At 44.2% G+C, this 12,885-nt stretch overlaps 1 protein-coding gene across 1 annotated transcript in view; it reads left to right on the top strand.

Moving 5' to 3' along the window:
* Positions 1 to 4,835, top strand: part of adam19a (ADAM metallopeptidase domain 19a) — a 158,976-nt gene extending 154,141 nt beyond the window's left edge. The window contains exons 22-23 of the mRNA XM_086197197.1: positions 611 to 819; positions 4,087 to 4,835. Coding sequence (XP_086053323.1) covers positions 611 to 819; positions 4,087 to 4,138 — 261 coding nt within the window. The 3' untranslated portion in view covers positions 4,139 to 4,835. The remainder of the gene's footprint in view (positions 1 to 610; positions 820 to 4,086) is intronic.
* The last annotated feature ends 8,050 nt before the right edge of the window (positions 4,836 to 12,885 follow it).

Raw genomic sequence — 12,885 nt, 5'->3', positions numbered from 1 at the left:
TTTTCCACAATATACGTTATCTTCAATATATGTAGCTCAGTGGCTCATCAATAAATTAATGGAGATGTGTGACTACATACACAGAGATGATAAATAAAACTGCCATGATCTGTGTTAGAATACCGCTTTCAAAGATTTATCACTGAAGAAATAATTAAATGGTTGTATGGTTTATCTAATTGCATTCTTATTGATTTACCCTCAAAAACACTGCCTCTCTGTGAACTCTACACTGCATGACATTGAATAATACAGAGTTTCATACGGTAGGTTGCTTTTTCTTGTTTGTGTCAAATATTCAATATTTCCTGCAAGTGAACCTCATGATTTAATCTCTGAGCAGAGCTCTGGTTGTGATATTTGGTGTGCTACCTGTGTGAAATGGGACAGAAATCACTTTATCAGTTCGCTGAACTGATGTAGTCTACTAAGAGAATTCGTTTTCATAGAGAAACGGTTATGAAGTTCTCCTGGTGCTGCTTCCTGGTGAATGTAAAGGCAGGGGGCTATGATGCAGACTACCAAATTCGTCCCTCTTGGTGTTTCATGTATGTCATGTTGCTTTCACGTTCCAATAATCAAACTCAATATTTGTGTTTCTCATGTTTAGCTAGTGTCTGAACTGCAGCCTAGACCGTCCCCCTTCCCTCCTCAGAGGCCTCTCCCCCTCAGCCCAGCCAGAGGAGGCTCTCCAACAGTGAGTCCGGTCCGGACCACCGCCGTCAAACCCTCTCCAGGCTTGCTGGTCATGATGCCTCCAGCAGTAGGACCCAAACCTGTAGGCAAAGTCTCAGCCATCCCACCTCTCAGAGCTCTCAGGTGGGCAAAGACCGCATATCAGTGCTGTATGTAAATGTCATCACGCCTAGTTGTCCTGCCAGACTTGTGATTTAAAAGAAATTCAATTGTGACAAGACACAAAAAAATGGCTGTCCTAAATTGAAACCAGGAATAGCTGTTGAGGTGATGTTCCACAGTCTGTAATGTTTTCCTCTGACCAAATGGAAAGTGAATTTTAAGTGTTATTTTGCAGGATTGCTTGTTTATTTGCTTTACTCCTGCAAGTCATCCCAACTCACACCAGTAATCAGCCTTCTGATGTCCTCTAGAAAAGAGAAGCAGGATTTATCCTCTTTGTAGATTCACTGATTCTTTCTGCCATTTGTCTCCCACGTCAACCGTGATTACTGCCTTGTCCCAGTGGAAGATCCATAAGAAAACCATCTGTCCGGGTCCGTCCACGGCTCTGTGACATCACATCGCATGGCAGATTGATATAGACTATTATCAGGACTGTTGCATGACAGAAAGCTAACAGCTTCCGAAATGCTCGTTTTGTGAAGGTAGTTTGGAAACCTTTAGCACAGCATCATGCACATTTGCCTCTCTGACCTCCGAGTTCCAGCTTTCACCTTCAGGTAGAAGATGTAGATTTCCCAACTGAGCGAACATGTAATGTAGGGTTTGGCCAGCAGGGTTACACAGTATGTTGCCATGTGCACCATGTTGATTAAAAAACAAAAAAACAAAACGGTAACTTTTCATCACAAGTCAGAACCCTACAACAGCTCAAAACATATTTCCAATGCGAATGTTAGCCTCCTAGCAACTCACTCCTCTTCATTACCCCTGTGCCCCACTTCATGACATGTTCGTCGTGTTAGCTCCTCCGTCACACACCAAATAACTCAGGAACATGGGTGATATTTATCACCTTTAAAACATGAATCTTCCTCTCTGACTAGTTCAGAGCAGCTAACTAGCATGTAGCATGCTAACTAGCATGTGTGGCTATTAGAGTAAAGCAGAGAGATGTAGAGAAGGTAGAGTGAGTGCTCTTTCATGGACATGGAGATGAGGAGGTTCGGAAAGAAAAGGGAAATGTAAGAAGAGTTTCTTGTGATTTGTGCATGAAATACGGCTGTTGAAGGATCAATAATTTAACTTCCTTCAGTCCAAATCATCTCTATATTGATTATTGCCTCACCACTAACGAGACGATTGCTAATAAATGTATTTATAACAAGTCTCTACACTATTTAACGTTGCCGCATGTTTTCATAATATTGTGCAGCTCTTACATTATCTTGTCTAATCTCATTGTAGTTTATCTTGTTTTATTTTAGTGTTCCTTGTCCTGTCTAGTCTTACCTAGTCTAGTCTAGTCGTGTCTTACCTGGTGTAGTCTGGTTTTATCTAACCTTATTTGGTCTAGTCTTGTCTTGTCCTGTCTAGTCTTACCTGGTCTAGCCTTGTCTTGTCTAACCTGGTCTAGTTTCATCGATTCTTGTTTTACCCAGTCTAATCTCGTCTTGTCTAGTCTTAACTGGTCTAGTCTTACCTGTCTGGTTGAGTCTGGTCTTGGCTTGTCTTACCTGGTCTAATCTGGCCTTGCTTGTCTTACCTGATCTGGTCTAGTCTGGTCTGGTCTTTGCGCGAAACAATCTGTCCTATTTTCGGTCGGAACACTTCGGGTGCAACATTCAGTCAAAGAACTGCTGAAAGTACTGGAACCATGAGTTGCGACCTGGAAGGAGCCACCTGCCTGTCAGACATGGAAGAAGTATTGCAGCCCAGCAACTTCTCTCTACATGATTAGTGGTGTTCTCAGTTAAAGGGTGAGGGCCCCCCCCCCCCCGCCACCCCCACCTACATTAAAGAGTAAAGGTCACCTGGTCACAGTTGTTACACGCCAACGTGAGCAACTCTCCCGAGGAACTAATTTGCTTTAATGGCTTAAATAATCACACCATTGTAGTTCATTTGAATTCTTCCACTGATGTGAATCCGTTGCTCTCAGAAACTTGGAGGATGTCAGAAGTTGTCAGCCGAGGCTCCTCGACTCACCTTTTCATACTGAGCAGAACTTCCACCGCCGTTCTCTCTCGTGAAAGCGTGACTCCAGCCTGTCTACCCCTCTGACTTCAGCTTGACCTCCAGGAGAATGTTGTCCTTCTTGATACCGTCATTTGTTATGTCTGATGAGAGAAGTGTCGCTCGTAAAAGCAGCCATTGCTTTGTTGTTGTTGTTGTTGTTGTTGTTGTTTTTCCTTGGAGATTTAAACTCAGTTTTTCATGACGACCATCCAGGTTCCAAGGAGAGGCTTTATCTACCTGAAATACTGCCAATCCTTTCACAAGGTTCCGGTCTAAATGGGCTGCATTCATATAAAGTGTCACATTCATCCATTCACACACGCGCTCACACACACCCACACACACGTAATGGTGGTCACAGCTTCATTGTCCCACTCAAGGACACTTTGACCTACTTCCTGAGCTACAGAAGGCTCATACAACCTTACAAACGGGGAATTTATTTTTATAAGTGGACAGATCCCCCATATGGAAGCTCGTGTGTTCTCTTCTTCGGATGAATCACAGTGCATATAAAAGAGTGTTCAAATAAAGAGTCATGAGCCGGTTCATTGAATCAAACTGAGGGATCTGCATTTCTCCGAACCTGATATCCTGTTTTATTTGTGAGCTTCTTTTCCATCAGCCGTGTTTTTTTATGCTCATTTTTGAAGCGTCGCATCTAAAAAGAACAATGGAGCCGACAAGATAAGGGGAAATTAAACAAATCCTTACATTTAAAGGATGAGCTCAGACACGTAGCTCCGACAACTTGATAGAAACGCACCGAACTCACATTTCTTTTTTCTTCTTTTAACTTTCAAAAGATCCACTTCACACTGAGCGGGAAACCAGGCCTCTGTCTGTTTTCTTGCTCTGTCTTTTTTTTTTTTTTATTGGATCATGTGGTCTGTGTTTCTCCTCCAATCAGCTCCCATTTGAATCAACTGGACAAAGACACTTTAGATGGTTTGATGGCACCAATACTCCAGTGAGGATGTGACCAACATGAATGCCGATTGTAGGTGAAGAGCGAGTGTTGCTCATTGATGTACTTTTACTGAGCCCAACGATAATGGAGCTCGTTGGTTTGGGTCTGCTTGTGGGATTTGTAGTCTGAAAAAAATAGCAATTTTCCGTATTTATTTATTTTTTCTTAGAAGAGAAGTGTCAAGACGCTGTAACAATTTCACCTTAAACTCCGGTGTTTGTTTTTTCTCTTCCCTCCAGACCAATCCCAGGTGCCAAACCAAACACAGCCTCGCCTCCTCCACACAAATGACCTTCTCCTGGCCCCTCGGCCCCCTCCAGGAGGCAGCGGCTGACAGCCTATTTGCACTAAAGAGACTTTGGCTGGGAAACGACAGAATTGCCGCAAACTCACACACACACATATACACACACACCAGAGGAGGACGAAAGTTCAGACCAGGCAAGACGAAATGGGAGCGGACCACCTCCGCCCTTGCCCTCCCCAGCGCGCTAACATTAACCCCAACGACGCGGTTTTGCACGGAGGCCTTGCATACTGAGACAAGTGTTATCGCTGCGGGACGGTCACATTTGCCAAATCAGTTTTCTGTTCTTGTTGTTTGGTTTTTTAAGAATTATTGTTATTTCTTAATCTGTTCATGTGTATTAAAACATTCTTTTGTAATAACTGTTGATTTGTTTACAGTTTGTTTTATGATTTGTGTTCTGTGCCAAAGAGGTCCCCCCCGGTCCCCGGGGGCGTGTCCAGAATGCTTGAAACTTCTTAAGTTACGATACGTTTACCACAGATCAACTCCTCCACATGTTTAGCTTTTGTAATTTATTGTATGGTGTAATAAGGAATGTCTCAAATACAGAAGCCTATCAGGAGATGCTTGGACAACACACACACACACACACATACACACACAGCGTCGCTCGCATTGATTTGAATGTCTTTTGCTTTGTGTCTTGACTTTTGAATTGTTACATAAAATATTTTTACAAAACTATTATTGTGTTCCTTTAATTTTTTTCATCGAACACGTTCAAAACATCAAATTGAAGATTTCAAAACGAGATCACAAACCAGTGGCTCCGCCCACTTCTACACAGTACATTTCACACTGTTACATTGTTTTACAATCAAAATACTCAAAAACTAAACACCAACCTGCATGCGCCACCCACAGAAAACACACACTTGTGATGTATTAGTTCATCAGGTGATGGCAGCACCTTTGGTCCATCAGGCTCACTTCCTGTCCCCACTAGGTGGCGTTATGACTTAAATCTAGCTTGTGCCTGTCTTCCGACTGGGATGGGTGAAGTTCTGACCGCGTGGAGTCCAGATACGACTGTCTCCCGTTCTATGGTGAAGTATCAAAAATGGCCGCCTCATCAGCCAAACACTCTCACTCAGTCTTTAGAATGAAACATCTCCAAGTTTTCAGCCCTAAAGTATAAAAAGTTCTCCCTGGGTGGGTTCCTGTTTGGGGTTCCTGTTTGAAGAGAGAAGGTTTTATGGGATCTTGCTGATTTCTTGACACATGCCACCACAAAAAAACAGAACTATTTAAGAATCTTCTACCTGTTGCATTCGCAGTCAAATGGTTCTAGCGAGTCAACCTCGAAGTGGCACGATTCAAATGCAAAAATAAGAATGAATACTTTTCCACAGGAGGTGGCCCTCACTCTCCCCTGCTCTTTATGCAGGCTGCTCCGCTGGAAATGAGCTCACAGTGAGGGGTAGCTCCTCTCTCCCCGGAGACTAATGCATGTGTGGAGTTCACGCTTGGAGTGGAACGCCAGCAGACGGTGAAGAGGAATGGCCCTCGTGGGGAGATGTATTGATCTAGACGTTTTCCTAGCCCACTGGAGGGGGGGGGGGGGGGCAAACAAACCTGTGGGGTGGATTCTGCACTCGAGAGCAGACGTGATCTCAATGAAAAGAGTAGAAGCACTTTGTATTTTCAGGCTGTGAGCGGCCACATGCCTGAGGGTAGCGTATCAATACTCCAATATCTTTCCTTAGGCTGGCTAACCTTCAGTCGGTGCAAATAAGGTGAGAGGTTTCCTAAACCCCACCATCACCACCACCACCACCACCACACACACACACACACACACACACACACACACACACACACACACACACACTCAGCAGCAGCCAGGTTTCCTACAGCAGTGGTACTCTTATGATCGAGGGTTACACTGTGGTGAGATGTTGCTGTCTTTTGTTCGTTGAGAGGAAGAAACGCAACACAAACATGTGCCAGGTTCCGTAGGACCCAGTGAACTAGATCTTAGACATGAAGACAGGCGGGGGGTACGTGTGTGTGTGTGGGGGGGGGGGGGGTACAGTAGTAAAAACAGTATTCCCAGCAGATATTCAAAGACTCTAAAACAAATATTTTTGTTGATCCGCTTGCTTGGGGTCCTGAGTAAAGATGTAAAGTAAAGTAAAGGTTCAAGCTGAAGAAAGGATAAGGAAACGGTGACATCGGGGAGCGAGGCCCAAACTGTCCAGGACCACTCGAGGGCCGAGCCACTGCCCATCCATCCATCCATTTTCTACTGCTTATCCTGTTAAGGGTCGCAGGGGGGTGGAGCCTATCCCAGCAGCCTTCCCCCTGGACAGGTCACCAGTCCATGGCAGGGCCAACACATAGAGACAGACAACCATTGGCTCTCCCAGCCACGCCTACGGTCAATTTAGAGTCTGGATTAACCTGGTCCCTCTTGATGTCTTTGGACTGTGGAGGAAGCTGGAGTACCAGAGAGAACCCAGCAGGAACAGGGAGAACATGGAGACTCACACAGAAAGACCCCGTGCTGCAGCCGGGGCTCCACCCACAACCTTCTTGATGGGGGGCCACAGGGCTGACCACTGCACCACTGTGCAGCCCGCGCCACTGCCTGATCAAATAAATATTAGCGATCCCACACCCACCTCACAAAGAAAAACAGCTTAAACATTTTTTCCCATAAAATGTATATTATTTTTATTTCGCTCTGTTCTAAGGAAACCTGGGCCAATAGATCACAAGTCTTTCTTCTTGAAAATCCATTTATTAATCTTTGTAAAAACAAAGAAAAAAAACTTTACAGACATCTACAGCCAAAGTTTGAGAGGTTTATTTGGACAACTGTGACACTGATGATGTCATCCTGTGAGGTTATTTTTTCTTTGATATGAAACAATATCAGAGTTATTAAAGTTATAGTTCATATTGAAGTCACGGTGGGGGGGGTCGTTCAGCCGACGGACCCTCATACACGTGTCTCATCCTCTCCTTCCTCTCGTATTGCCTCTTGTCTTCCTCCCCTTCATCTTCCTCCCCTAAAAGCCCCCCCCCCCCCCCACACACACACACACACACACACACAAAACAGTCCTCAGCTGCAATTCTTCTTTCTTTTTTTTTGGTCTCAGATAAAAAGTATTTGGTTTAAACACCAACACCGGCAGGTGGGTGGCAGCTGTCACCCCCGATCAACCCGACTCTGACGTCAAGCTGACTCATCATTTTTAACCCCTCGCTGCCTCTCCCCTGCTGCTGTAAGCGTGTCAGGCAGAACAATTTGTGTCCTGTCATCTGGGTTCATGCGCTCGTGGAAAAACCTGGGGCGGAAAAAGTCAGGGATCTTAAACGTGACGATTCTTCCAAGCTTAAAACAGTTTTTGAAAAATAAAATGGACAAATTTGCATCACAAGTACCAGGACCTAAGAGTCCAAAACAAAAAGAAATCTTTTTTCTGTCTTCGCTCTTCATTCATTTCATATAACGCTGGAGAAGTATGTGTTTATTTACGTGTAAACAGGCAAGAAAGTCACCTGATGTTTCACCATCCGTGTGGTCATGGAAAGGTATACGCACGTGTGACCTGCAGCCCAGGAACGAGGTGGATGGAATCCCTGTGAGACTGGAACCGGGGATACTTTGATGCTCTGGTTCTGTGACTGCATTTTGTGCACAACCCAGAATTCTGCATGTGACATTTTAACAATTGCGGTGTAGAAATTGTCACCTCCCCCCCCGCCGCCCTTGCCCCCCCTGGAGGGGAGTTCCAAGGATATAAAAATTCTTTGTCCTTTGTTAAGCATGAATATCCACAATACATTTAATGACAGTTTGGCAGTAAATGTCAAGAATAAGCCAGCAGAGCTGAGATCACCCAGTGGCGGTGAGGCACTCAGTCTCTGCTCCACCAGTCCTGGCGGAAACCTTTTACTCTCTAATGCGACTGCTGAGGTGTGTTGGAGGTGTAAACGCCGTTAATGATGTCATCCCTCAGCTGCCTCACGCTGCCACACTGAGAGCCAAGGACACTGACTATGACCTGACATGACCATGAGGGACTTCTCTTCACGTTGTGCTGGTTCTGGTCCCGGTTCCAGTGCTGCTTCCTCCACTTCGTGATGATTATTTATTTGATGACATCGCAGAGGACGGCTGGCTGGAGGTCCAGCTGAGACTGGAGACACAGCTGAGGGGGAAACAACGGAACTTTTACACTTGAAACGTGTCGTCTGTTTATGCGCTGACGACGCCAACTGAATGTCGATGTCCTGTCTGTGTGAACAATCACCAACAATGAGAGGCTGTCAGCCAAGAAACAAAAATTGGATGCTGCCATTTTTGTAATTTATAACTTATTTTGTTGCCTTCTGTTTTGACATTTGAGCTGGAACTTGCAGTAGAAGAACCTGCAGTACACATGCAGAAAAGTGTTGTTCTGTACAATGTGACATTTTCTTTCATACCATTACATTTATTTCCCATCATGTGTTGCTCATTCTGACTGAACAACAGAAGTTAGAGAGGGTAAACAATTCGTGTGAGTTTCTAAAAAAAGTACTAAAACTATTAGTTTTATAATAATAACACACCACAAACGTAATAATCCATAAATCCATGTTACAAACGTGGCAGCAGCCGGAGCCGTATATACTGAGAGGGTTCGAATGTTCCACACAATTCTGTTGTGGGATTGGTTCAGAGACGGCCATCATCAACCAATATTTATCCAATGATACACACAGCAAAGCGAATATCAGAGATCAATTTTCAGCTTTAATGAATTATCAACAATCAGCTTCCACAAATAATCAGAAATTAGTTGTTAGCCTCAGTTTCATATCCGACATTTCACAGGGCGCCTGCGACGTAGTTATCTCTCATTTCATTCTTTTATTTTTGAAAATGCCACATTTTGAATGGTGTCTGGTTTGGCTGTCATTAGATGCTGGATAATGGATTATTTTTGACAATATACCATAATATACTGCATATAACAGATTTAACCAAGAGCCGCTAACAACGTCAACATTGTCTCCAGAAAATCGACTTTACGTGACAGTCAAGGTTGTAAACTTGGTAACTTTGAAAAGGTTTTCTCCAGTACCAAAAATTTTAGAACATCATGTCAAGTTGTATATTTGCATAGTAACGGCTGAATGAGAAAACATTCGGATTCTGATAGTTTATGTGTGTACGGTATATATATGACAGCTAAATATACAAATACACTCTGAGCCTGAAGTGGGATAAAATATTGCAATATGTCACGATAGCTGTGACACAGTATTGATACCCTGCTGCCAAATGTTATTTTATTCCAACAGCTGGTGATACATAAATACTAAAAAATAATAATAACAATTGTCAACTCTTTGAAAGTGACGTCACAATGCAGCCTTTGAATGCAACATTCCTGCTCTTCAGGGGTTTCTAACATGACATCATAGGTGGGTTGTCATGTAATATGGCAGAGTGGCTGTGTCCCAAGTTACTGAGATTCTCCCACTTGCAACCGTCTCAGTTTGGTCAAAGGCTACAGAGACGAGAGCATTGAAAACACACATATTTTCTGTAAAATGTGTCATGACTGTCCTCTTTCTCTCCCCGATAACAAGTTTGTAGTGGTTCTTGGCAGTTCAGGTGAGATGTATGATAAATAACTGCATTTTACATAAATGTAGGTATTAGAATTTAAAAGTAGGAACGTGTGAAGTGAATGCATCTCAAACCATCAAAGCTTAGAAGTGTAATATTTGCTCTCCACTAGAAAAACAATCTCTTTTCCCACGTCTGTGTCCTCTGAACTATTTTCAAAACAAAAGCTTGAGTAGAGAGGTGGCAGCTGGAGTTCAGTGTTTACCCCCCCCCCCATACACTGTCTCTCTCACACACACGCACACACACACTAAATCTAATCATTGAAGTAGTACTTCATATCTCAGCAGCTTGTGAAGTTACCCTCCTGCTATATCTCTTCAAGCTCTTTTTTTTCTTCATAATTGATTGAAATCGTGTGTGTGTGTGTGTATGTGTGTTTGTGTGAGTGTGTATGTTTCTGAACCCTTCTGTGCGTGTTCTTTTGATATCAGTTCTGCGCTCCGTGTACAAAGATCTGGTTCTGCTCCTGCAGAGGGATCAGTACTAGACTCTACCTCAGCTCAGGTCCAAAATAAATGTTTCCAGCTCTTTCTTTTCATTCCCATGAAACACAGGAGCACAAGACTACGACAGAACCTGCCCTTTAGATGAGCTTCTGCTGTTCAGCATGAGAAATGCACAGTAGTACCAGCAGATATTTGTCGTTTTATTGATATATTACACTGCACGGTGTGTGTTTCAGATATTTGTTGGGATTTGGGACACAGAGCTTGAAAATGGGACAGTCCCACTCAAACTGGAACACATGGTCATCGACCCTAACGGCACGTAAATGTTACTTTTCAGCAAAGGTTCAGTTCATTAACTTTGATAGGAACCTGTTTCAAACATACAGAAATGGAGTGTATATCACTGCCGAGCTGCTGAGGTTACCGGTTCCCTCTCCACTTCTCAGCAGCACAGCTTGGAGGAAGGAGGCCTTTTGGGTCACGAAGTCCGGCAGTACCGCTCTGACCGCCACCTGCTGCCTCTCTGTAGTAGAGAGGTCCTGGAGGACTCCCGGCGTGGACTCATCGCCGACTCTAGCGTGTGGGACGTCAGCAGGCAGTAATACATTTTTAGACGGTACTGCTCAACACACACAAGGGATGAGAGTAACCCTCAGAAGTCGTAACAGTCACCAGGGGTGAACCGTGAGCCTGGTCCCCGGAACCTCGATGGGACTGCAGGTGGTAATAAAGGTCGCGTCCCAAGGAAGTTAAGAAGATTAGAGGGTTTTGCTCACACAACAGACACGAACAATCACTCAAGCAAAGCAGACGTCACCAAGGTGAAGTTTGGTCAGCTGACTTGAAGGTGAGAGCACAGAGACAGCAGTAGTTGCTAGAACTGCTTTCAAAAAAACTGCAGTTTACTTTAAACGACAAGAAAATGCTTAAAGCTTCTGTCAGTGTGCGCAGCTGTCAGGAGTGGAAGCAAAAACAGCAACTGTTGTGGGATATTTAGGCAGCGGAATTAAAGACGGTGCTTCCAAGCTCAATGGGACGGGGAGGAAACAGAACTCAGCTCCCAAAATATTTTCCTAGACAAATGAAAAACAGAAAACTCTTTCTCCATCTTGCAGCATCTGTCACTTCAAGATTAATGTGCCATGATGAAAGAGCGGCTGGCTTTCAAAGGGAACGGGAGATGACACGCCGGTAAGAGCCAGGTGATGTTCCAAACACACCTGGAACTGCTCTCATCAAAAATAGAAATCCAAGACTTTTAGTTTTGTCCCATTTCTCGTGTGTTCAAATAAAAGATAAGGCTTCTTAAATGCAAATCGATAGACAATTTACAAGTAGAAGAAAAAAAAAAAAACCCTGGCCACTGAAAATGCTGTGATTGTGGTTCTTTCATCAATTTCCAAGAATTAAGTGAATGTCAGAGGGGCTCCTGCAGACGTTTCTCCCTGCGTTTTATCTCAGACAACCTGTAAAACATCAGTGTGATTTCTCTCTGCTGCAGCCTCGCTCTTCACTACAGAGGAAGACAAGATGACAATCACACCATGCAGTGATCTCCTGACAGAAATCTGAGATGAGGCGTCATCCACCAGCTCCTGTAGTCGCTTTTGGTTTTGTTTGGGTTTTTTTTTTTGGGAGGGGGGGGGGGGGTTGCTATGAATTGCATGTCAAATTTGAGCTTTGGTTTGATTTTCCTGAGAGTTGAGTCTTGTTCAGGCTGCGTGTGGGTTGGGAGAAGATGATTTATGTTAAGAGACTGAATGATGGAATCACTCAAACAGCTGCTTCCTCTCTTTGATGAGCGATAAATCAAGAAGCTGCAGCTCCGTGTTGCTGTTGTTTTCCCGTCCTGATGCACGAACCTGCTCCAGAAAACACGCTCCTTTAACCAGAAAGGGAAAATATTCCACTCTAGATGTCGAAAGAACAAATATGTGCCCGGATGCGTAAAGCTCTTTGACTTTCTGCCTAACTGTGATGTACGTTTCACCCTCTCCTTATCACCTGGGATTTGCTGGCAAGGTTTGTGGCGTTTCCATATCAACATCAAGAAAATACAGCGACAAACAAAGCCAGGAGAGACTCTTGGATCACATCAATCATTAAATACGAGTTCCCTCATCAGTACTCAGCATTCATTGGCTCGGGTCGTTGCTCCTGTGCATTTTCTCCGCGCTAAAATGAGTTTCATGCTTTCTCTCTGGTTTTTTCCCCCCTCTTCATGCATCATATCCATCACGTGAAGGACTCTACACAAACTAATCCACGAGTCACGTGTGAACAGGTTCGTGCCTGAACACCAGCATGACCTTCGACGCCATCTGTGACGGTTGCTCAGAACCATTTAAGTTTGCGGGAAAGTCTCCCAGAACAACGGGGAACTTGGAGGCGTGCGTGTGACTTTTTCAGTGCATTCACAATAATGATATTGTCGTTAGCTCAGGGATGCACTCACCGAAACCCAATGGCAGGTTGGGGGTTCGTACCTGTCCGTGGCGGTAGAGCACTGATCAACGCCTCACTCACGACTGAGGCAGAGAGTACACTTCAACTCAATTCGCCACTTTTTTCTTAAAGTTGGTTCATACAGTAGCAGTTCACTCCGGACAAAAGACAGAGATTTCTGCCTGTTTGTTTGTGTTGA

This window comes from Aulostomus chinensis, chromosome 24, assembly GCF_037954235.1.
Source record: "Aulostomus chinensis isolate RoL2024-O1b breed Wild chromosome 24, RoL_Achi_v1.0, whole genome shotgun sequence".
Lineage (NCBI taxonomy): Eukaryota > Metazoa > Chordata > Actinopteri > Syngnathiformes > Aulostomidae > Aulostomus > Aulostomus chinensis.
The sequence above is the reverse complement of the archived record's forward strand: the minus strand, read 5'-3'. Positions and strand labels throughout refer to the sequence as shown.